At 35.8% G+C, this 26,622-nt stretch overlaps 1 protein-coding gene across 8 annotated transcripts in view; it reads right to left on the bottom strand.

Moving 5' to 3' along the window:
* Positions 4,123-26,622, bottom strand: part of PCM1 (pericentriolar material 1) — a 90,258-nt gene continuing 67,758 nt past the window's right edge. For 4 of the 8 annotated variants that reach the window (XM_018041941.1, XM_018041942.1, XM_018041946.1 and 1 more), the window contains 14 exons: positions 25,213-25,324; positions 23,327-23,488; positions 22,946-23,082; positions 19,105-19,239; positions 18,246-18,443; positions 13,930-13,992; positions 13,534-13,669; positions 13,094-13,254; positions 10,516-10,591; positions 9,930-10,186; positions 7,910-8,002; positions 7,704-7,818; positions 6,493-6,587; positions 4,123-6,355 (listed from right to left, as the gene is read on the bottom strand). In XM_018041941.1, the coding sequence (XP_017897430.1) occupies positions 6,296-6,355; positions 6,493-6,587; positions 7,704-7,818; positions 7,910-8,002; positions 9,930-10,186; positions 10,516-10,591; positions 13,094-13,254; positions 13,534-13,669; positions 13,930-13,992; positions 18,246-18,443; positions 19,105-19,239; positions 22,946-23,082; positions 23,327-23,488; positions 25,213-25,324 (1,800 nt within the window). In that variant the 3' untranslated portion in view covers positions 4,123-6,295. The remainder of the gene's footprint in view (positions 6,356-6,492; positions 6,588-7,703; positions 7,819-7,909; positions 8,003-9,929; positions 10,187-10,515; positions 10,592-13,093; positions 13,255-13,533; positions 13,670-13,929; positions 13,993-18,245; positions 18,444-19,104; positions 19,240-22,945; positions 23,083-23,326; positions 23,489-25,212; positions 25,325-26,622) is intronic. The other 4 variants (XM_018041944.1, XM_018041945.1, XM_018041948.1 and 1 more) reach the window with 2 other exon arrangements.

Genomic DNA, 26,622 nt, shown 5'->3' with positions numbered 1-26,622 from the left:
TACAAACTGAATTGCTCTGTCAAAGGATATAAATAAATATGAAAAAACCTTGGTGCATATTGCCAAACTTACAGGTAGTACCAAATGGGTCATTTAGTAGGAAAACCGGTTGGGGGTGGGGGGACGACTGTGTCTCTCAGTCCCTTCCCAGAAACCCTTAGTAGATATTCTTAAATCTGAATAAAAACCTGGTTTTTTGAATGGCTTTCCAATGATTGGTTTAAAATCTACTGTCCTATCACTGAATTCACTTCATTTTAAATAATTCTATATTCATTTTAATTGTATCAATCAAGGCATATGACTTACCTATTAGCAAATTTGAAAAATAATAGCTAGGAATATATTTGTATTTTCCTCAGCTGGAACTTTTCTGTCTGAAAGACACTATTATAGGATTATTACACTGTTCTTTTCAAAACTGTTGAAGTAGAAAAGAATCTGTCCTAATTAAATGAGATAGCCAATCCTACTTAGTAAAATGTAACAAGTTGAACCTCTCTTTGAAACACTAACAGAATTTAATCATTTATTCATAGGCAGTAAACACTTTCTATAAGCCAAGATCTGCTCTAAAATTCACTTATTCTGCAATAGACGAAGCAGAGAAAAATTCCTGCCCTTTCCCCTTAATTACAGGGTAAAAAGGAAACAGAAAATAAGTAAGTAAAAAAGTGTTAGTTGCTAAATAATAGACCAAAAAAAAAAAAGTGGCAAGGGAATGAGAGTCATCTGTTTAAGTTGGATACACACAGATCTCACTAAATGTGTGTCATTAAAATTGCTGAGAAAAGCATTCTAGGTTGAGAGAACAGCAGATGCAAAGGGCCAGGAGTGGAACGGGCCCTGGAGCACATGTTTGAGAAACTGCAAAAAGTCTGTGACTCAAGTTGAGTGAATAATGGGGAAACTGAGAAGTCAGGTAGAGGCTGAGAACTCATCCTATAGGGCCTCGGAAAGACTGTTTTGCGCTTATTTGAAATGAAATAGAAAAAGCTACTAACATCTGAACAGAACCACTCTTGCTACTGTAATGAGACTAGGTTACAGAAAGCCAAGGAAGGGGTAGGGCCCACTGAGAAACAACCATAATAATCCAGTCAAGAGAGTCCAGAAATAAACCCACACACTTATGGCCAATTAATCTATGACAAAGGAGACAAGAATACATAATGGGGAAAGGGCAGTCTCTTCAATAACTGGTTCTGGGAAAACCGGAAAGCTACACATAAAAGAATGAAATTAGCACATTTTCTTACACAATATACAAAAATAAACTCAAAATGGACCTAAATGTAAGATCACAAACCATAAAACTCATAGAAAGCAGGTAGTATACTCTTTGACATCAGTTCCCTCAAAATTTTTTTTAGATATGTCTCCTCAAGCAAGGGAAACAAAAGCAGAAATAAACAAATGGAACCACATCAAACTAAAAAGTTTTTGCACAGCAAAGGAAACTATAGACAAAGGGAAAAGGCCGCCTGCTGAATGGGAGATGATACTTGCAAAAGATTTATCTGATAAAGGGTTAGTATCCAAAACATACAATGAACTCATACAACTCAACACAGAAAAACAAACAACCCAATTAAAAAATAGGCAGATAATCTGAATAAACATTTTTCCAAAGACATACAGATGGCCAGGAGGCACATGAAAAGATGCTCAACATCATTAACCATCAGAGAAATGCAAATCTAAACCACAACGAGGTGTTACCTCACACCTGTCAGAATGTCTAGTATCAAAAAGAACAACAAATAAGTGTTGTTGATGATGTGGAGAAAACATCGTGTACACCGTTGGTGGGAATGCACATTTGCAGCCACTATGGAAAATGGTATGGAAATTTTTCAAAAACCTAAAAACAGAACTGCCATATGAACCAACAATTTCATTTCTGGGTACATACCCAAAGAAAACAAAAACACTAATTTGAAAAGACACATGCACATCAGTGTTCACTGCAGCATTATTTACAATTGCCAAGATACGGAAGCAACCCAAATGCTCAATAGATGAATGGGTAAAGAAAACATGCCCACATACACACGATGGAATATTACACACAGCCATGAAAAAGAATGAAATTTTGCCATTTGCAACAACACAGATGAACCTAGAGTATATTATGCCTAGTAAATAAGTCAGAGAAAGACAGATACTGTATCTTACCAGTTATATGTAAAATCTAAAATATACAAGAAATGAGTATAACAAAATAGAAACAGACTCATAGAGAACAAACCAGCAGTTACCAGGAGGAGAAGGAAAGGGAGAGATGCAAGCCAAGGGTAGGGAATAAAGAGGCACAAACTACTATGTATAAAATAAATAAGCTGCAAGAACATATTGTACAGCACAGGGCAGAGATCCAGTATTTTATAAAAATATTAAATGGAGTATGATCTATAAAAACAATGAATTACCATGTTGCACACTTGAAGCTAATACTGTAAATTCACTACACTTGAGTAAAGAACACACACAAAAACCAAAAAGCTATGTGAAATACTAATTTTGTAGTACAAACTCCATTAGTCTTCCTGTGTCTTAAACATTGTGGGTGATTTGGGGATGCTAAGAGTGAGGGAATAAAAGAGTAAATAAAATGAAGTAGCAAAAGGAAGATAACTTGGTGAAAGTGACACTGTGGGAAAACTCCACATCTAAAATCCATTATAAGGAAGGCTCTTTAGACTTTGCCTCTTTACCAAAAGAGGGAAAATTACTTGAGTATATAACCAGAACATGTCAGAAAAGGTTCTGGTAAGTAGTTTTAAAAACTCTGTTTTGGAAATAGATTTTAAATAATGTCAGCACACCGAAAAGGAAGCAAAAACCTCACTATTGAGCTGTATAAGCTTGAGGAGAATCTTACCCTTTTTTTTTTTTTTTTGATCTTTCTTTTCTTCAACATGAATATGTACATGATACCTGACATTTATATGGCACTTGTCATCAAAGCATTTCCACAAGCACTACTTCATCTGTCAGAGTAAGCTGTGGCTACACGTATACTCTTCTAGGAAGATAAACTGAATATCAACTGTGAGACAACAGGTGAAAGGGCAATGAAAATGAAAAAACACCTGAAATGTATATATATGGACACAGCCTAACAAAGAGTGAGGTTTAATGCCAATGCTGAATGCTACCACTGTGGGCTGGCATAGCACTTTATAATTTTCAGTCTTTTCATGATATCATTTGATTAACAAAATGGCCTTAAACATGCAACTATACTCTGGGATATTCAGCTCATTAAAGGTGAAGATTTCTAACTAATATTCTTAATACTTATAACTATACTATTTATAGTAAGTTAATTACATGTGATTTGCCAGACATGTATACTGGGGATAACTACACATAGCAAAAGTCATAATGCAAGAAATAATAATATTAAGTATGCGAGAGAACAGAACTCTGTTATACTGAAACATGCTGTGATTAGTTTTCAAAATAAATCAATAGCTTTCTATAAACTGCTGGCCTGAAGGATATTCTGTTGTGGATATGAGTCTGGGCAGATGAAATGAACTCATAAGATAATTAAAACTCTGTTCATATATGAATCAGTCATTTGTAGGCATAGAATTTTCCTGTGTTCCTTTTTCCTTTAATGGAAAGTGGGTCAGCCAGAGAGACTAGTTAATACGAGGAAAAAACTAGACATGTAAAGACAGTGAACATTAAAAAGTGAGTTGTGCAGAAAGAACAAGAAATGCTGGTTCCTCCAGGCAAGGCAACTGGGCAACTGTATTTGTACAGTGAAACAAGTGAAACTCAGAGCCAATTATTTCTTTGACAGCTTTTTAAAAATGAGTTTGCTATATTAAAGAAAGTTGAACAAGAAATATACCAATCTAATTTTGAGTAAACATGAGAATTTTCTGTACACAGTATATAAGACAGATGTAACTAAAAAATAAAAGAGCACAGATGCACTGTAAGAAAAATGTTTCTACTTTAATAAATCTCTCTGGCTGGTTGATATGTCATTATCTTTCATTTCTTTTTTTTTTCTTTTAATTGAAGCAGTTGATTTACAATGTAGTGTTAGTGTGTGGTATACATACACCAAAGTGATTCAGTTATATATATATATACATATTCTTTTTCACATTCTTTCCCGTTATAGTTTATTAGGGGATACTGAATAGTTTCCTGTGCTATACAGTAGGACCCTATTGTTTTCTATTTTATATATAATAGTTTGTATTGAGTTTTTTTTTTTTAAACACACTTAAAATCATCAAATAAGCGAAAATTCTGGAATAAATTCTAAAGCATAAATGAGTATGTTAATTTAAATGAAAATGCAATTCAGGGTTGTATGCAGGATACACATTTATTAACAGTGAAAAAAGCATTTACCCAAAGTGAATGTTAAAAATACAAAGAGTACCTGCTGCACAGTCTGGTGAGCTCAATCTTGTAGGCATTATTTTAACCTGCCTAGGTTTCTCTCCCACTTATTTTGACCTTTTCTTCCTCTTTTACCTCTAACCAAATTTTTAACTTAAAAATTAAGACAAACTACATATTGAATGCCTAACCCTTTAGCAACAGTTACCAGAGAAAAACATATTAAGCAAGTTATCTGCTCTCAAGCACTTAAAACTAAATTATCTACTATAATAGAAAACAAAAGACCAGATTACAACAGCTGTAAGTCAAATAAGCAAATTTGATAAGGTTCACACATACTACATTAACTTAAGATGTAAGTACAATGATTCCACTGTATCCATCTTTAATTGGCATGCAGAGAGAGAGAGACAGTCTTAATATTTAATGTGTAAGGCTTGGCTTGAGTGTATCAAAATGAAGTTTCTGTATAGAGTCTAGAAAACAAATATAGAACTTAAGTATACATATAATATATATGTATACCTACTATGCTTCAATTTCTCTGAAGTCAAGCCAATTGAATAATTCCTGCTTCTGGAATGACAGTGTTCTGAGTAAGTTTAATAAAGTTGGAGATATATGCTTCACATAATTTAAATTACAGAACAATATAGTCAATGTCCTCAGAGGGAAATCCTCACTTAATATTCCCTGACTGGACATTATAGTTTTACACTGAGGTATCAGGCAAGAATTTCAAAGGAATACCAATCAAATTCTTTTTTCATGGGGTATTTCAGTAAACTGTTGACAAATTTAAAAGACTAATTTGGAATAATGCTTCGTATTTTATTCAAGGAACAATCTGTAAAGTTGACTTGTTAACTGGCTTCATGAAGCCTTTAACTCAGTATACGGCAAGATGGGATCTAGAAGTACACCTCCTTTGAAAAGCTGATTTGCTTAGTGATAAAGAGGTCACATAGATTCCCATTACTCCATACAGTACTTCATCTGCAAACCTGCTTCTCTCTCACTACACAGAGACAACTGCTACGTTTTGGCCTAAATTATCGTCTCAGAAAGCAAGGTTGTCCAAAAGCAAACAGGACCTTAGTGCTCTGGTTCGTAAATTTAGTTCTATTAATCCCTATTTAAAGAGCTTGGTTTTCCTTTTAAAAGTAATCACAATATTACTTTCCTTGTTTAAGCGGAAATATTCTCTAGTTATAGAAAATGTTCTCTCTTTTAACATTTAAACTGAGGCAACACAGATATGAATAGAAATCCTAGAAAATATTTATCTAATAGATAATTATGTAAATTCTAGGTACTAAGGACAAGTATTCTAAACTTATTATCCAATTTGAATAGAATATTTATATTCTATAATAACTTCTCAGAAATCCTGGATACCTTTATAACCTGCCCTATTCTTGCAAAGGAATAAGACTTGCAGGTATCTAAAAGAATATTAGACTCAATAGCAGCAACACTGGCATTATTTGGAAGCCTGGCCTGAAGGCCGGGCTTTATAATAAATAGTATATTTCTCTAACTCTTGACGGTTGCTCTTCTCTGAACAGCCTAATTATATAGAATAATGACTTGCTGTATAGAATTCAACATAATTTTCAAAAAAGATAAGTTTACAGATAAGTCCAAACTTTATTTAAAACTACATTTTAAATTCTACGTTACTAAACATCACAATGGGGAAAAAAATCAGGACCAAAAAAAATGAAAGAAAGAATAAGAAAAACCCCCACAGTGTATCAAGGCTTGAATCTGTCCAGAATTCAGTTTTTGATGTTTTAAACTGCCATGGGCAGAAATTAGCACACCTACCAAAAATGCAGTGTCAAACTGATTTACATTTTATACAGATTAAAACAGATGTTTATTTAGTGCCATTTTCATATACGTATTAATTATGTCAAGAAAGAGTTAGATGAGCCTCTGGAGACGTCTCATGTACTTTGGGCTCCCACTGTTTCTGAAAAACAGAATCATGGTTAATGCCTTATAAATTACTTACAGAGTTAGTATGACCTTATAGAATTTAGTTTAATATTGCTCTCTTCCATTTAAAACTTTCAATTTTAATATAAAGTTATTAGAAAAGAAACTTACTTTGCTACAATAATTCCCTGATGACACCACCAACAGTTTAAAAGGCATAGGTAAGGGTTTCCATCTTAAGATGGCAGACTGAGCGTATACTTGCTCTCAAAAAAGAACAAAACAAAAAATCCATTAGGGAAAAAAAAGTATAAAAATGAATAAATCCAGACCAACAAAAGAAGGGTGGTTGTGAGAGAACCAGAGGACAGGAGATAAAAACAAATTTCCAGAACACTGAGAGCAGATGGAGGCGCAGGGCGGAATGGAGGAAGCTACAGCCCAGACACGCAGACAGGCAGCCGGGGAGAGGGTACCAACTGCAGCCTAACAGGCAGGAATGGGCTGAAAACTGGGAGATTAACTGAAGGTTTGATATATGGTTTCTCTTCTAGTCACCCTATTTATTAAAAGAAACAAAAAACCTTGAGTTTAATCTATGGATGAACAAACAGAAAATCCTTGACCTTAATGCAAGAAATGTTCTCCTCTGAGTGGCCCTTGGGTTGTGCTACTAGACCCAAAAAGAAGGAAATCTTCCCAGACTTCCTGGGACTATCACTTGGCTCTACAATGAATCAAAAATCATCTTCAGGAAAGTATAAAAGATTTCATTCTTATATTTACAAAAACAGAATATAAGTGTGTTTAATAAGGTCTATAAAGTATGAAATGAGTAAATCAAACAGAGAAGGAAAAGAGGAGGAGCAAGCAGTTGGGTAATGACCCAAACTGACAGAACTAGAAAATGCGTACATTTATAAGAACAAAGGTAACAGAAAAACCAAAAATAACATAAACACTGAAAGAAGAGGTAGGTTTAAATAACTTTTCATTTGGGAGAGAAGAAACGTTTTCTAATTTTTAAAATTCAGGAGAATTATAAGAATAGTAAATAGAGATATAAAGGGCCTCTTCCAAAAGAACTGAAAACCAATGATTAAAAGCAATGGGCTCTTGCCAATCATCACTAACTCCACTGTACCTTTCTTTCTTAAGCCATGTGCATCTATTACACTTTAAAACTAAAAATAGAAAAAATTATCTGATAGTACTATTTTATAAATTGGGCAGTAGAACTAAAATTTTTATAGAATTATGCTTCTAATGTTTGGCTTCTATCTTCCAGGTACTAGTAGCACATTTTAAAAACTAAAACAAAATGACAGTATTAAGATTCAGTAACTTTTCAGTGTGATATGATTAAAACTGCTAACTCTTACCAGGTTCTTTTAGTGTCTGAGAATTCCCAGCTAATTCTTCAGTCTGCATTGCACATATTTCACCAGATAAGTGGTTTTTCTGTTCTTCTTCTGCCATTTTCTTCCTTAGATCTGCCTGTAGAATGAAAATGAAAAATACAAAATCATTTTTCATCTTAACAATATCTGCTAGATAACAACAACTGTAATTAAAAAGAGCGAAATACCTCTGAATATATTGTCAGTTTAAGTGGTAAATCTTCAACTTTCACAAAGTCTTCTTCATCAGATTTTTGACTTATGTTACCAGATTCTGCTTCCTATAAGATTAACACATTATATTTAATGAAGGCAATCCACTCTATCTCTGGATCTAAACCAAAGTCATCCATGCCAAGAGATAAAGTGGATTCTCACATGTGTATAGATGTCAGTAATTCTGTCGTATTTGCTTTTCTTCTATATTTAGCTCAATGAGTAGAACAGAAATCTAGAGTTCAACATGAAGGGTTGCCCACTTGTAACTGTGGGCACACAGTGAAGCTTCTGGGCACCCGTTTTACAAAGAGCCCATTCATACAGGTTAAAGGAAGAAACAGTAGTAGTTACATTGAGGGCTAAAATAATTACAACAACCCTCAGCTCTTGATATGTTAACAGAATGCATTAGAGCTGTACTCAGAAGAATATAAGGAAACCTAGACTTTCGATATCAACTCTGGAAGCTCAAATAGAAAGATGAGGTGTGAATTTAGTAATTCACAAAAGTTATTAAAAATCACCTCACACTGTTTTTCTGAAACCTGTAGCGTTTTCTCCCAGTTCTTTGATTTTTAATAGTATCATCATTCTACCAATTACCCAAGTGGAAACCTTAAGTTCTTTTTCCTGAAACATTTCTCACCCATTCCTCTCTCATTCAGCTCAATTTGTATTTATATGATAATGGAGACTCTCAACTCTGATTCCTCAACAACACTTCTTATACAGTCATCGGATTCATCTTCAAAATCCGTGACTCTGACCATTTCACTTTCTTACACAAAGACCTTTAATAGTGTTCCCTGCCTAAAATCCAAAATCCTTCAGGACCTTCTAGGATCTAACTTCAAGTAAATTTTGAGCAAATGCCTTCTGTAGCAATTCTATGCACTCATCAAATAATAACAATAAGAAACCTAATAAGTGACTTTTACAGTTTTCAATGGAAAATTTTACTGTTAGTGAAGCAAATAAAACAATTAAGATAGTTACTCTTTCTACTATTTCTGAAATATTATAAGCCTCCTTTTGCTGAGAAGCTTTGAAATTGTATTATAAACATATCTTTTGGAAGAAAACTGATGTTGATTAAAAAATATGTGAAACATGCTCTTTAGACTTAAAGGTACATTATTACAAATCCCTTCATTTTTACCCACAAGAGAAAGTATATAAAACATACACAACCCAAGGACCCAACAAACAACCTGCTGCTGCTGCTGCTGCTGCTAAGTCGTGTCCGACTCTGTGTGACCCCATAGACGGCAGCCCATTAGGCTCCCCTGTCCCTGGGATTCTCCAGGCAAGAACACTGGAGTGGGTTGCCATTTCCGTCTCTAATGCATGAAAGTGAAAAGTGAAAGTGAAGTCGCTCAGTCGTGTCCGACTCTGTGCAACCCCATAGACGGCAGCCCATTAGGCTCCCCCGTCCCTGGGATTCTCCAGGCAAGAACACTGGACTGGGTTGCCATTTCCTTCTCCAATGCATGAAGTAAGAAGTGAAAGTGAAGTTGCTCCGTCGTGTCCGACTCTGTGCAACCCCATGGACTGCAGCCTACCAGGCTCCTCCGTCCATGGGATTTTCCAGGCAAGAGTACTGGCTATAAAATTAAATTGAAACAAACGTCCGGAGAAAAACTAAACTAACTTACTTACATTATAAATGCAAATGTGCTAGCTTACTTTTTTGTCATTCACTATAAATAGACAGGGACTCTACTGCTGTCAAATGAACTCTCAAGGTTACCACATACAATTTATCTCTTTGGTTCTCAAAACTATGAAAAGTAGAATTATAGGTTTTGAAATGGTCATACTGGTTCACTATCACTCTTCTGCTTGAGTTTAAAATAAGTCTGAATGAGAAATAAGAATGCTCCAACTGTTTCTAAACCCAAACACAAAGTGGAATTGTGTTTACATACTAGAAATGTTAACCTGAAAATGAATAAAGGGGCAGAGAAATGAAATGCACACGATACCTACATAGTCATTCACTAACACTGGAGATTCAGTATCAGGACTTCCAGCCAAAGAACTTTCAGGAGTCTCCTGAGCAGATTTCACTTCTTTGACTCTAGGCACCAAGGTTTCAATTTCAGTTAAAGGTAAAGGCAAAGGGTTAGGCTGACTGGACGAGTCGATGGTAGTCAGAGTATCCTTCTGGACAGTGCTATTTAAAGGTTGCTCATTTTCCACGATATTGAGGTAACAGGGCTTCACAGGAGTGCTATCCTGGTCACCTGTCATCAAAAGAAACTCTTAACATTAGTGTTATGCAACCATCATTAAGTTTTACTAATGCGCCAAATAAAGACTGAAATGTATAAATGTATAATCAGACTACTTTCCTTACAAAATTTGTGTTTAAATATTTGTCAACTTTTCTTTAACAGCTGTTTGCAGAAACAAAGCCCTAGCATTTTTTACAAACGATTTAGGGAGAGAAAAAAGACATGTATCAGATCCAAAATACCTTCGAATTTCCATTAGCTAAGAATTTAGATTTGTTTTTAAGCACATAAAGGACACTGCAGATAATTTTAACATGGAAAATTTAAACTTTTCTTACCTTTACTAGTAGTGGGTTCTTGTTCTGATGGGACATTTTTGCTTTCTGATGATTTTTCAAAATCATGCTGTGGAACCTAGAAGGAAAAAATAACGTCTTAATAGTGGGATCTAAATATATAGTCACTATACAGGAGATGGACGGTATTTCCAACCTGAGACCTTCATACAAGGAAATTTAAAAATAATCTTCTAGAATTGTTTCAAGAAGGCTGTGGTTGCAATTTCAAGATGGCTAGGTTTAAAAAGTTTACTATTCTTAACTTCAGAACAACACGAAGAACTGGAGTATTACAGATTTTACTATTTTTTTTTCAGACCTGACTCTATATTAAATGAAACTAAAAGATACTTGCTTATATGTAGATGTTAACTGCAGGGAAGGAGAGAAGGATGAACAAGCTAACTGCTTTCTGTAGGAGGAGAAAAAACTGAAGATTCACCTCATAATTGGATGCCCCAGACTCTAGGAAGGAAGGGACATAGTGGTGGGGAGAGAGTTGGTGACAAGCAGGAGGTGCTGACGGCTGTTTGAAGCGTAAGAAAAACGTGGACATTAAGATTCCCTCCCCAGGCTCAACAGAGGAGGAAATTATATTTTGGAGGAAATGAGCTAGTGAGTCTCAGACCAGGGGGCCACCATGGAAGGGGCAGGCTGTAGAAAGCATGAATGACAGGATGAAGTGTCAAAATGATCTAGTGCAAGGCTATATAATGGTGGGACTCAGCCCTAAGCCTACATCCAAGTTCAGAACACCAATAGCCAAGGAAAGGGACCTCCTACCAGGCAGGAGATGGGTAGACCCTCCCTACTTTGGAGAGAGTAAACTATTCCAATAGGAATTGACATTTAGGATTTTCTATCAGTTATCTACTTGGCTGGCCCACAGTAAAGCCCAAAAGAATTCCAACTGGCTTTTTGGTGTATTATTCTTTAATGTAAGCACCAAAGGTAGAGTGGATATTTGGAGAAAGCCTCTACGTGTGGGTATGAGAAAATACTGCTCCCATGAAGTAAGAGGGTACTAAAAAGAAGTAATAATCAGAAAAAAGTACTTAGAAATTAAAATTATGACAGTTGAACTAAAAATAATATCATACAGTTAAGGTCAAATAAATCTCCCAGCAAGTAATAAAACAGATCAATGGGTCAATAAAATGAAAAGGAGAAAACAGGGCTAATTAACATCTGATAACATTTATTTCAGAAGAAAAGAAGAGAAAATGGTAAGGAAGAAATTGAAGAAAATTTACCAAACCTGAAAAACATGCTATAGATTAACTGACTAAACCTAGAGTAGTGAATAAAAAAGACCTGCAACAGTGTATATTATCACTGTAAAATTTCAGAACTCCAGGTGAAAAAAACACCTAGAGTTACAAAGAAAAAAGGACACATATGGAAAATCAGAACTAAGAAAGGCCTTCAAAGACCTGAGCGGAAATGATTTTCAACACAGAAATACTGAGTTTTCTTAGACAATATAAAATGGCAACTAGAGAAGGGAATGACTACCCACTCTAGTATTCCTGCCTGGAGAATTCCATGGACAAAGGAGGCTGGTGGGCTATAGTCCATGGGGTCTCAAAGAGTCAGACATTGAGCAGGGGGGAAAAAAAAAGTCAAGATATGTTTTGCACTCTTTCTTAGAGAGTGACTGGAAGATGTGTTCCACTAAAATTAGGTAATAAACCAAGGAAGAGAAAGGCAAGATTTGATTCCAGAAACTGAGACCTAAAAGTACAAAAGAGGGGATTCCCTAGCTGGTAACTATCCATAGGTCTAAACAAGAGCCAAACCCAGAATGGAGCAGGAAGGAAGAAAGCTCCAGAAAGGACAAAACTGACTGACTGGTTCATGAAGAAAATTCTGAGAGATTTATTAAGCTACTGGTGGGCAGAGCAAGCACTTGAGTATGTGATTAAAGAAAATAAATAAAAAGTTAAGACAATTATTAAATTCAGGTGAAAAAAACGTACAAGACTAAGCAATAAACACTATTTGCTTAGCTCAACAGCCAGTAATATCTGCATGGTTCATTTAAATCTAAATATTTGATTAAATACAGATTTAATCAAAGACATGCTTAAATGAGGAACCATACGTGACCTGAGAGTCTTCACCTGCTATAACAGAATTCAAAAGGTAATGTCTAACACATACATGAATAAATAAATACACACACATATTATTCAGATAGAGGGTAAACAGCAGAAGAAATCATACCAAGTTCTGCCTCTGGGGCAGGATGAGGTGAGGATAGGAAGGGGAATGATTTTATTTTGTTACATACTACTTCCATGTATAACTAGAAAAAACATAAGTTAAAAATAAAAATCTAAAGTCATCACATAGTTTTCAGGACTTGTTATTAAAATATTTTAAGTGCTTTAAATGTAAAAACATTGCTGAATAAAAAAAATAATAAGTGTTTTAGATTTCAATAAGGATATTAAAGAAGTCTGTATTCATGAAAATGAGAATGGGGAAGCTGTTGACTTTAACATGTTTAAAAAGAACGTGCTTTGAGGTGTCACAGGGAGACTGGTGAAGAGTGTGCGAGTCTGCACTGGAATACCTGACCATCGTGTTCATTTTCTTCTGCAGCTTCAGTGTTAGCCTGAAGTGACGTCTGCACATCTATAGGTCCCTCTTCAAATTCTTCTATTTCTTCATCTTCATTCTCATCTTCTCCACTTCCATAATTAGTCAAAGCCTGAGTTTCAGCTTTGGACAAATCTAAGTTGATTAACACACAATTTTTAGTAAAAATTTCAGTACTGACTTTGTAACAGCTACCATTTATTGCCTGCCTACATTATGTAAGTGCTTCACACACAGTATCTGAAGTCTTCAAAACCCTAAGTACTAGGAAACGTGTTGAAAGGACAGGTAATTTAGACAGGGTCACACTGAAATTCAGAGCTGTGTGACACCTAATTCTATATTCATTCCATTCCAACAAACTGTTTCAGTAAGTGATCTGTAAAGAACTAATGCATGAGCCTTCAGACTTACTAATAGACACTGGACATTCTTCACTTTCTTCATCTTCCTCTTGATCAGAAACATCAGATCTCACATTTTTGGGGCAGTCACCATCATAAACCTCAGACGTTTGAGTCTGCTTAACTGTTTCCGTCTCATCCTTGTCCTAGCCACAAATAAATTTGAGTAATTAATTCCTTAAAGTACATTTTTTAAAGGTATATAGTAAGTCTATCATAAAAATTAGTAAGTCATTATCTAACTAAAAATATAAAGAATGTTTTTAAATTTAGTTGTTTTTAAAAGAAAATAAAACTCTGTGAGAAGAAAGGATATTTTATGATCTACTTTGCTCTCTACCATTAAGGTAAAAGCTACTAAAATTATTTAATCTTTTGTTTCAAAAGCCACTAAATTAGCACATACTTTGTCTTCATCATCAATTTCTCCAGCAGGTGAACTGTGATCTCCTTCAAGAATCCTTTTGGCCTATAAGCAAATCGGTTAGGCAGAATTCAGGGGTGATCATTCATTATCACACTTAAGTACTCAGTAAACTTTAACAAATCCTGCATTCTTAAACCATCATCCAAAGATATTACTGTTTTTCTTAGAAATATAAATTCAACTCTTATTAAATAAATCTTTTAAATGAAGAAAAACAAAAAGCAACACAGTCTACCTGACATCTCCTTGTATATCTAAGAGACATCACAAACTTACTAAATCCAAAACAAAAATCTTGATTCCTTTCCTTCTAAAACCCCATCTTCCTTCAGTCTTCCTAATCTCAGTAAATGGCCCTTCATCTACCAAAATGCACAAGTCAGAATCAGCCTGTACTATATGTTTATTACCCACATCTGAACTACTACACTGCATTTGACTCAATCATCCTAATGTATCTGCTGTTACACACTCAGAGCTGAGACACTTCTTACTCACCAGAGCTGAAACATTTCTTACGTGGACAACTGCAACAACCTTCCAAGCAGTCTCTCTGCTTCTCTCTCTATTCACCTACAATTCCTACTCAATAACGAAGCCTGACAAATCTTAAACTGAGATTATGACACTCCTCTCTCTCAAACTTTCCTATGCGTTTCCATCATGCTTAGAATAAAATAAAAGATAAGGTTTCTAAGATTTCACAAACTTGTCCTATATACCTCTGTGACTTCATCTCCTACAGGCTCACCTCATTTAAAGTGTTCCTGCCTCCCTGGTTTCTCTCTCTTCCCCAAACACTCAATCCTGCTTTAAAGTCTTTACACTTAATCATTCTCTCTGCCTGAACTGTTACACTTAACAGTTCTCTCCTCTCATCTTCATTATAAACTCTTGTCTTTCCATACCTTAGCTCACATTTCATCCCCTGAAGAAGCTTCTTGATTCTGCCATCTAAAGCAGTCCTCTCTATCACTTTTATCATATCATGCTGTTCTATTTTCTTCAAGCTCTAAGTAATGGCTGAAAGTATCTGAAACTTATGTCTAGAAGAAAAACATTACGAAAGGCTTGAAAAAGATGGACTGATTTTATCTACTTTAGATTTCTGCAAGAAGGGTAATCTCTTTGTTTTGGGTCTTGACTTGTTTTTCCTCTTATGATTAGAGAGTCAAGAAAAGGGTGCTGGTGTCTAGGGGAAAAGCCTCCTGGTAGGCCTCAATCTCAAAAACGACAGAATGATCTCTGTTCGTTTCCAATGCAAACCATTCAATATCATGGTAAACCATGTCTATGCTCCAACCAGTAACACTGAAGAAGCTAAAGTTGAATGGTTCAATGAAGACCTACAAGACCTTTTAGAACTAACACCCAAAAAAGATGTCCTTTTCATTATAGGGGACTGGAATGCATAAGTAGGAAGTCAAGAAACACCTGGAGTAACAGGCAAATTTGGCCTTGGAGTACGGAATGAAGCAGGGCAAAGGCTAATAGAGTTTTGCCAAGATAAAGAATTGGTCACAGAAATCACTCTCTTCCAACAACACAAGAGAAGACTCTACACATGGACATCACCAGATGGTCAACACCAAAATCAGATTGATTATATTCTTTGCAGCCAAAGATGGAGAAGCTCTATACAGCCAGCAAAAACAAGACCAGGAGCTGACTGTGGCTCAGATCATGAACTCCTTATTGCCAAATTCAGACTGAAATTGAAAAAAGTAGGGAAGACCACTAGACCATTCAGTGGTCTAGACCATTCACTATGACCTAAATCAAATCCCTTATGATTATACAGTGGCAGTGAGAAATAGATTTAAGGGACTAGATCTGACAGAGTGCCTGATGAACTATGGGCGGAGGTTCGTGACACTACAGGAGATGGGTCAAGACCATCCCCATGGAAAAGAAATGCAAAAAAGCAAAATGGCTGTCTGGGGAGGCCTTACAAATAGCTGTGAAAAGAAGAGAGGCGAAAAACAAAGGAGAAAAGGAAAGATATAAGCATCTGAATGCAGAGTTCCAAAGAATAGCAAGGAGAGATAAGAAAGCCTTCCTCAGCAATCAATGCAAAGAAATAGAGGAAAAGAACAGAATGGGAAAGACTAGAGATCTCTTCAAGAAAATTAGAGATACCAAGGGAACATTTCATGCAAAGATGGGCTCGATAAAGGACAGAAATGGTATGGACCTAACAGAAGCAGAAGATATTAAGAAGAGGTGGCAAGAATACACAGAACTGTACAAAAAAGAGCTTCACGACCCAGATAATCACAATGGTGTGATCACTCACCTAGAGCCAGACATCCTGGAATGTGAAGTCAAGTGGGCCTTAGAAAGCATCACTACGAACAAAGCTAGTGGAGGTGATGGAATTCCAGTTGAGCTATTTCAAATCCTGAAAGATGATACTGTGAAAGTGCTGCACTCAATATGCCAGCAACTTAGGAAAACTCAGCTGTGGCCACAGGACTGGAAAAGGTCAGTTTTCATTCCAATCCCAAAGAAAGGCAATGCCAAAGAATGCTCAAACTACCACACAATTGCACTCATCTCACACGCTAGCAAAGTACTGCTCAAAATTCTCCAAGCCAGGCTTCAGCAATATGTGAACTGTGAACTTCCAGATGTTCAAGCTGGTTTTAGAAAAGGCAGAGGAACCAGAGATCAAATTGCCAACATCTGCTGGATCCTCGAAAAAGCAAGAGAGTTCCAGAAAAAACATCTACTTCTGCTTTATTGACTATGCTAAAGCCTTTGACTGTGTAGATCACAATAAACTGTGGAAGATTCTGAAAGAGATGGGCATACCAGACCACCTGACCTTGAGGTCTCTTGAGAAACCTATATGCAGGTCAGGAAGCAACAGTTAGAACTGGACATGGAAGAACAGACTGGTTCCAAATAGGAAAAGGAGTATGTCAAGGCTGCATATTGTCACCCTGCTTATTTAGCTTATATGCAGAGTACATCATGAGAAACGCTGGGCTGGAAGAAGCTCAAGCTGGAATCAAGATTGCCAGGAAAAATATCAATAACCTCAGATATGCAGATGACACCACCCTTATGGCAGAAAGTGGAGAGGAACTAAAAAGCCTCTTGATGAAAGTGAAAGAGGAGAGTGAAAAAGTTGGCTTAAAGCTCAGCATTCAGAAAACGAAGATCATGGTATCTGGTCCCATCACTTCATGGGAAATAGATGGGGAAACAGTGGAAACAGTGGCAGACTTTATTTTTTGGGCTCCAAGATCACTGCAGATGGTGACTGCTGCCATGAAATTAAAAGATGCTTACTCTGTGGAAGGAAAGTTATGACCAACCTAGATAGCATATTCAAAAGCAGAGACATTACTTCACCAACCAAGGTACGTCTAGTCAGGGCTATGAAACCAGTGGTCATGGATAGATATGAGAGTTGGACTGTGAAGAAAGCTGAACGCTGAAGAATTGATGCTTTTGAATTGTGGTGTTGGAGAAGACTCTTGAGCGTCCCTGGGACTGCAAGGAGATCCAACCAGTCCATCCTAAAGGAGATCAGTCCTGGGTGTTCACTGGAAGGACTGATGCTAAAGCTGAAACTCCAATACTTTGGCCACCTCATGTAAAGAGTTGACTCATTGGAAAAGACTCTGATGCTGGGAGGGATTGGGGGCAGGAGGAGAAGGGGATGACAGAGGATGAGATGGCTGGATGGCAACACCGACTCAACGGACGTGAGTTTGAGTGAACTCCGGGAGTTGGTGATGGACAGGGAGGCCTGGCGTGCTGTGATTCATGGGATTGCAAAGAGTCAGACATGGCTGAGTGACCGAACTGAGGCCTCAGCTGAGGGGAAAAAACATCCAATTTCATATGTGATCAAGACTAATTCAACACAGCATAAGAGCTACAGGGATGTGCAACCAGGGTCCTAACAAGCATGTGTGTTGGCTGGGGTGCTAATACTCCTGGGGCATCTACTGTGATTGACAACAGCCATGGCAGGCAGCTGGCCAACAGCCATATCCCAGTCCTCTCTTTTCTGGATAAGCAGCCATAACATGAAGTAGATACTTGACAATCCCCTGCCACCTGTTCCTGTCTTGAGCATCCTTGATCTTGAGCCACTGCTGTTACTGAGATTCAGTAAGTGGCTGGTCTAGGTACTGACTTATAATCTGATTAATTCAATTTACAAAAAAAAAAAAAAACCTGCTTTGGTGACGTCAAGTATGATTTTATTTACTCATAAAGATCAAGGACATTTATACACTAATTACAACTATTTCTATATCAAAATGAATGTCATTTACCTCTTTTGCATAAGACTGTATCACTCCAGCAGCTTCTATTTTCCTTTTGCATCTCTGTTTAACAGTTACACTATTATTATCCAAATCTTGCATGAGCTTAAAGAAAGCCAATTCATTAAATAACACTTCAGATATCTCTACAAGAAGATCTTCTCCACAATCCTTCAGTTTTCTGCCAGCAAATTTTGCCAGTGAATCCTATTCAAAGATAAATCAAATCACTTTAAGATTATAGCAAACTTTACCTGTGGGTAGAGAAATACATATTAACAAATTTGAATTATAATACTCATGAAGGGAAAAACAATTTTAGAACTTTTTAGTACTGAAAAACTTAAAACTAATGTATAAGATAGGCTAAAAAACGATAGGTTAATATTACTAAGAATATTACTAAGCAGGACTCTTGCTAGTCCTGCCCCCAGTTACGATCCACTACTATTACATAATTTAGTTACTGTTACAGCCCAGGAAGTCTCTACTATCAACAGTTTTCAGCTTCTACAATTTCCCAGATTGGTAAAAAGAAAGAAAGAAAAATTATTTTAGAGAATACCAAGGAATACTTTCTACACATTTCAAACTTGAAATGTTGTTCTTAGGTAGAGGAAAAATCAAAACAAAATTTTATTAGAGTTGGGAAAAGCCTTAGAGATGGTAAAGTTGAATGAAGACACAGGGCCTAATACAGTATTTTTTAATTAAGTAAGGAATAACCTAAAAAGTATTACAGCATCATCCTAAATGGATGCCAGAATGAACATCTAGTTGAATAAATTGTGTAATGCCAGAAAATGGAGGGAAAAAAGTCCTAACCACATGGTACATATTGGTAAGTCATACAAGTACAAACTCTTACCTGTAGTATACTTCCAAGTTGCTTATGAAAGAACTTTACAAACTCTTTGCTCTCATTGTTTTGCTGAGTAAGGACCAAAACCATGCGTCTTACTGAGGTTAGAAGTTGAGAAGAACATACTTCATCCATGTGCTCCTGAGAAAAATTCTAGTTGGTTAAGATATAACTTACCTATTGTATAAAAAGTGTTAATCCACATGATATATGAAATTGTATTGTTCTTGCATAAGCTCCTCAACTTTTAGAAGCACATTTAGAGACTTTGTTCTTAAGAACAGCCAACTCCCCACTACATACATTAAAAGGTTTGCAAATTTTGATTCACCGAAGCAGATAATAGCCAAAAAGAAACTGGCTGATTCAACATTTTCCACTACTTCCTTTCTGTACTTTAAGGAACTATTCCTGCCATAGTGTCCATATCGCCTGTATGCCTGTTTGCAGTTCAGTTCAACTACTCGCACAATTGTACTTCACCTTCCACCAAACTTCCTGTGTTATCTGCTAACTTTCCTTAGCCTTGGCACTGCTGACATCCTGTGGGTTAGAAGATGTCGAGCAGCCCTCTGAAGTCTACCCCCAAAAAATCAAGATTTGAAGTGAAATGAGACATAATAAAATAGTTGAAATCAGATCGTTAGTTCTACTAATTTTGTTGGCCTCAGAAATTTTCTGAAGTGATAAATTTAGCAAGGGAATCCTCATGAAAGAATAGAATCAGACACAAAATTGCCAACGCAACAAAATTTTCTGAGATGGTTTCATTCCCTACACATGAAGGTAAGTTATTTATATTTTTTTAACATTTAGAAAATAATTATACATATCAAATAAATATCACTACCAATATACTTAACAAAAAAGACACATTTAAAAGTATTTATTGCATTACATGAACATAAAAACGTAAAAGAAAAAAGGCAATACTGTGTTTATGGCTAAGATGGAAGTAAGCAATAACCTAAATGGAATAAAACAGTATATGTTCTTATAATTTATAGGAATATAAATATTTTAGGCGGTGAAAATATATTTTAATAAAGGCACAAAAATAATTGGTGAAATTGATGTATTTGTTTAATCTCCTCAAATTCCTTTTATCTAGTCTCTGAGGTCCTTCTTGAGGGTAAGAACTAAGAAATTGGGAAAGATCTTGTTCTACTGGCGGGGTACAGAGCAGAAAATTGTAACACTTTGTCATAAGTGCTCTAATAAAGACAGGTACCAAGTTTCCCAAGAGCAGGGGGAAGAAGGAGAAATTCTGCCAGCAAATATATACAGAAGTATTTCAGCTGAATCCTGAAGGAAGACCAACAGAGGAAGGATAAAGGCCATTCTGGGCAAAGGAAGTTAACATGGGCAATGTGCCTTTTTGAACACTGTCAAGCAGGATACAAGGCATGTGGAAGGAACAGTTAAGAGGCTGGGATCAGGCTGCAGAAGTTTTATGAGCAATGCTGAATCTGATCTGGATCCTGTAGGCCAACAGTTTTCAACCTATATACTTGACTAGTTTAAAAACCACAGTCAAGATTTGGTAGATCAATTCACTTACTAACATTCAGTAAGTATTTACTGAGTACTACTACGTGCATGTATTATTCCTGGCACTGGTAAGACAGTGACCAAAACAGATTAACATCTCTGATCTAACTCTTCATGACTTCATGGAGTTTACATGTAACAAGGGAAACAGACAAAATCAATGAGCAAATATTAAATAGGTTATAAGGTGACAAGCACTATGAAGATAAAGAAAAGCAGGTAAGGAAAGGGGAGATCTGTTCACCAAAAAAAATAACATTTGACTAAAGCCTTCAGGGTTCAAAGGAAAAAGCCATGCAGGCATGTGAAGAAACAGCATTCTAGACAGAAGTATCAGCAAGTGTCAAAGCCTTCGAAGCACCAGTAATGCTAGCAGGAGAGTTGAATGATTAGAAGAGGAAGCAGAGACAGAACCATCTGGTGCTGCTGCGGGTGCTCAGGAAGAGGCTAAGGTTTTTCGTTTCTATATGCAATAATTTGGGCGTAGACAGATGGATCCTCTTTCCTCTCTTGGCTATCAAGCCTCTTCGGAGAAAAGAGCTCCTAGAACTGTTTTTCTCTCTTCTCTCAAAATACTCCAAAGAAAGTAATTACTTCCACCGAGGGAAGAAATATAAGTGTACGGAAACAAAAATTTTTGCTGTCAGCGTCTAACACATTGGCAAGTACAAGCAGGTTGTAAGAAATGAACCTAATGACAAAATATTTGTCATTGAACCTAATGACAACAACTCTGAATGAAAAGATTGTCTTTTCATCTCTATTTTTTTTAATTTCCATTAAATGAGAATGTGAGAGTCCCATCTCAGAAAATAGTCCTGACTTTGCATGCTTGCTTCTCTCTCCTCTTCCTTGTTATTAAACACAAAATGGTACTGCTTGTCTCATAGTTTCACTGTTGCTAGGAATATAATTTGTTAACCTTTCTGAAGGATAATGTAGCATAATGTCTCAAAAGCCTTAAAAATATTCATACCCTTAAAGCTACAAATTCTATGTCTAAGAATTATATCAAAGGAAATAAAAAATGGGATGCATATTTAAATTGAGGTAAATCATTTAAGCATTTTTCATGATAGTGAAAAATAAACCAGAAGAGAATAAACACAAACATTTAACAACAGGAACTAATAAAATAATTAACAGGAAATTCCGTTCTATGAATACTCAACCCTCACAGTAGCAATCATGTAACTTACTACTGGCAGTTCTACTTAGTCAACTCTGGCTCTTCTGCTTTCGCACAACCTCTATATGTTTGATCACCTGATCCTGGGCCCTACTTCTAGGCTCCCTTCTCTTATCTAGTGCTGTGCTTTAGGTGACCCCATCTACTATTAGTAGGATCTGCTGAATATATTCCATTTGTCTACTGTGCCCCATCTTTAGTACCACACCCTTATCTAAGTCATGATCATTTCTCTCCTCCTCACTGTTGTTCTGACCCCTATACTCAATTCTCCAGAAACATCAGATTTTGTTTCTCTTACTTAAAATCTCCTAGAAGTTCCCTTTGAACTTCCAACAAAATCCAAGCTTTGACCTATGCCTATGACAGTCTGCATAATTGGCCCTTCCTCCTATTCCAACATCATCTCACACAAATTTCCTAGAGCCATACACTTGTTACTCCAGTTTCTTCAACATGCCAAGCAAGCTTCTACTTCAAGGCCTTTCTCCATCTGGAATGATCTTAAGCTAGAGCTTAAGCTAGCTCAATTTTATTCACACCTCTGCGTAAATGTTCCCGCTTCAAGAAGACTTACCTGACCATCCAGTCAAAAACAAACCATCACATCACCATATTTTAATTCTCTGTATGGACTACCTGACATACATCCACTTTTATGTTCTACATTTACTTATTTTTTTTAAATCCATATTCTCATCCTAGCATGTAAACTTCATGAGAGCAAAGGCCTTGACTTGTTCATTACTATGTCCCAACACCTGGCATAAAGTAGGTAATCCACAAAAATTTTTGAATGAATAATGAATCAATGTGCATATGTATAACCATTAAAAAATATGCAATAGAAAAACAGTGATCTAGAAAGATGTTTATGGTATCATTAATATTTGAAAAAAGTGGAATGCCCATGTATGTGGGCAAAATATTACAGAAAGGTTGACAAAATATTTACAGGCGCTATCTCTGGGTAACATAATTATGAGTGATTTTAGTTTTTTTCTTTTATCTATTTATCTATTTATCTATTTACTACGATGGAGTCTTTGGCATGAATTTTAAAATACACAACAGAACACTTACTTATTTTTAAAAATTATTACTTACCTTCAAAAAAGGAATGACTTCTTTCATAATTGCTTTAATTTGCCGGTCCAGTTGCTGAGTATCAATCCTAGGACATGGGACGGTAGAAACTTCACTCACAGGTTGCTGTGAACTATGATTTTCAATAACAGGAGTTTCTATTTTAAAAGAGAAAATGCTACATTAGCAAATAAAGTCCATGATGTGAAATGTATACATTTATGTAAAATTCTAAAGAACATTGAATTCTGATGATTTTATGCTAAAATAACACAAAGGAACATCCATGTAGTTCTAGTACCACTGATAATTAAAAGAAAAGTGGTCCAAAAATTTCCATTATACATCAGGTGGGGTTCATAGTTCTTTATATACAGATTTTTAGTCAATTCAAGAACACACCTTCCAAATTATTACTAATCGTGGTTGTGTCAGCAGCACCATCGTCATCCTCAATGATCCTGCAGGTACACCTGACGTCTGTACTGCTTTCAGCCTCCATCTTCATATGCGTATAGTCTCTCATCCTGGCTAATGCCTGATCTAAGTGAATCACAGTGTCACCTGTATACAGAACAGAAATATTTCTAGAAGATATAAAAGCAAACTTTTTTCATGTATCCTATAAAATTTACTAATAAAAACATAATGCCTGAATATAGGGAAGAAAAACTAACTTAACAAGCTTCAGATACTGTACTATTTGGGTACTTGACATGTATTACCACATGTACTGTACTATTTGGGTACTTGGCATGTATTATCACATGTACTTAATCCTTAAAATAACCCTATACAGTAGATGATAGTACGCTCATTTTCCCAGAGCTTAAGCAACTGCCCAAGGTTTCACAGCCAGTTAAATATAGAATCAAGAATTGGAACCCAGGTCTCTCAGACTCTCAAGTCCATATGTTATTTCACATAAACAGTACAACTAAAAATAATTTCAAAATATCATGCAAATTCTGATGTAAATAATACAACCTAATACAAGCAATTAAGGTAAAGACAAGACCTAAGAATGAGATTTCCAAATTCTCTTTTGCTCACTTCAGACAAAGCTAATGTTGAAGAACTGTATCAGCTAATGAAACTAAACAGGGTACAATTCAAAATCGCTTGAGAACTCAGAAAGTAGGTAAAATTGGAGGAGAAGGCTGGCTATAGAGTGCCTTTTCTCTATAATGACATGAGCTCAGTACAGACTTGATAGGTATTAATATTTAATAGATGGGAGCTCCTAGAGAGAGCTAGGGTTTAGAGTTCTCATATTAATACTTAGTAAGGCAAAAGAAAAACTTACTGCTTACTGAAAGATAGGTACCTAACAATACAACAAGGCTTGACCCTTTTCTTTTGTCATGGAAAAGACTTTTAAAATCATCGAAATCTTGTTTTCATCATATAAACAAAAACTAGAGTTACAGGACATTATTTTAACAACTAAGTGTCCTGGAAGTCTGAATGAGCGAATACTTGGGGACATTCTGATATGCTATAGCCTGGAAAATGAATCAGGTACTTAGACATCTTTCTTTTCTCTAATTTTCTTTCCAAATTTAGGACTTGAGGCTTTTTTCTCTCTGATCTATGAGACCCTCTAAGCTTTTGTTTTACTACTGATGGAAAAAATATGTTGGAAAAAATACAATATGTCATGCCTTAAAGTTGCCTGGGTTTCCAATGATAGATTATATATGCTAAGAAATTTCAGTTCTTACTATAAATTACAAAGTTCATATTTTTATTGAAGATGTGACTGGATGAGGCAATGCTACCTCTAAATTCTTACTGATTAACTAGAAGATCTTAGAGGATGACCTTTTCTTTTTTTTTGAATTAGATGATTTTTATTTTGAAATCCAACATTTAGTAAAAAATGATTTCATTCATTTATTAAACATTAATTGCCTAATATACATGGTATGTCATTGTTCTGGCAACTAAGCATTCAGAGTCTCTTCTCACAGAACTGACAAGGGATGACTTTCCTCTGAACTTCTATTATGCATGCTAGAAAACTGCTTATTTTCCACAAGAACACAGCATAGTAAATAAGACCCCAATTCCTAAGTATATGCAGCAAGTCAGAAAGGTGAGATGACTGGCCCAAAGTAAAAGAGTTAACAGTCAAGAGATGGCTGAATTTAGACTGATGGATGGGTAGTGTTTTAAGCTCACATTCTTTCTACCAACCTTCCCTTTCTAAACTTTTCTTTCCTTATCAATGCAATTCAAAGACTTTATTAAAATCATGTCCTAAGATTACAAAAAAATCTGCTTACCCAGAACATCTGTTGCAAAAGGCTCACAAGTTGAAGATACACTAGCATTATCAGCATCATTTTGCTCACTTATTTTATGTGTTTCTCTCTCAAAGTTCTTCTCAAAAGTTTCCTAAGTTGTAGTTTAAAAAAACAAATAAAAGTTACTAGTATTGCTTTTAAAATTTTATGGAATATTAACAATTTAACATAGAAACTATTTGCATAAAACACTTAAAACTGATATAATGAAAGTTATAAATGGTTGAATACAGAGTCACAGAGAATATCAAAATATTAAGTAACGTTGCAGAACACTTTGTCATTATGGAGGTGAAAATACATAGTGCTAGCTACTAATTACATTCTAACTTGGAAAAGGTAACATTACTTCTACACCCTTGGGGAAATTCTATCTTCAAACTCTTAACAATATCTAATACTTTACTATGATATCTGGCTGTCTCATATCAGAAGAAAAACACTGACGGCACCACTTATATTTTTTAAAATTTTTATTGAAATATAATTTACATACAACAATGCACCCATTAAGTGTACAGTTTGATGAGTTTTGAAAAATATATGCAGTGAGGCAACCATCTTTCCTAAAGATAAGACCATTTCCATCAGTCCAGAGAGTTCCTTTGTATCCTCTACTTCCCACTCACATAATTTCTATCACCAGAGATTAGTTTTGCTGTTAATAGAACCTTATATAAATGGAACCACTCAGTATATACTCTTCAGTGTCTTGCTTCTTTCACTCAGTATGTTTCTGAAATTAATCCACGTCGTTGTGTTTCAGAAGTTCATTATTTTTTTAATGGCTGAAATAGTATTCCATTATATGGATATACCACTGTTTGTTTATCCATTTATCTGTTGATGTTTCCAGTTTGAGGCTATCATGACTAAAGATGCTATTAACATTAGTGTACAAGTATTTGTGGACACGTTTTCATTTCTCTAGGATGAATACCTAGAAGAGAAATTGCTGGGTCACATGCCAAGTTTATGTTTAACTTTACAAGAACTGCCCAACTGCCTTCCAAAGTGGTTGTTACAATTTTTACAATCCTACAAGCCGTATGAAAGTTCCAACCATTTCAAGTTCACACCAATACTTCTTACTGTCCATCTTTTAGATGTCAGCTTTTCTAGCAGGTGAGAGGTAGAATCTCATGTGGTTTTAACTTGAACACTGGCCATTTATATATCTTCTTTTGTGAAGCACACGTTCAAATCTCTTGCCCATTTTTATGAGCTGATTTTTTTTTTTCTGGATGCACCCCATGGCGTATGGAATCCTTGTTCCCCAACCGGGGATTGAACCCAGGCCTCTGGAAGCACAAAGCCATAACCACTGGACTGCCAGGGAGTCCCTAGAGTTGATTTCTTACAATTAAGTTGTAGAAGTCCTTTCTATAG

The sequence above is a fragment of the Capra hircus genome, chromosome 27 (assembly GCF_001704415.2).
Source record: "Capra hircus breed San Clemente chromosome 27, ASM170441v1, whole genome shotgun sequence".
NCBI classification, from domain to species: Eukaryota; Metazoa; Chordata; class Mammalia; order Artiodactyla; family Bovidae; genus Capra; species Capra hircus.
The sequence above is the reverse complement of the archived record's forward strand: the minus strand, read 5'-3'. Positions and strand labels throughout refer to the sequence as shown.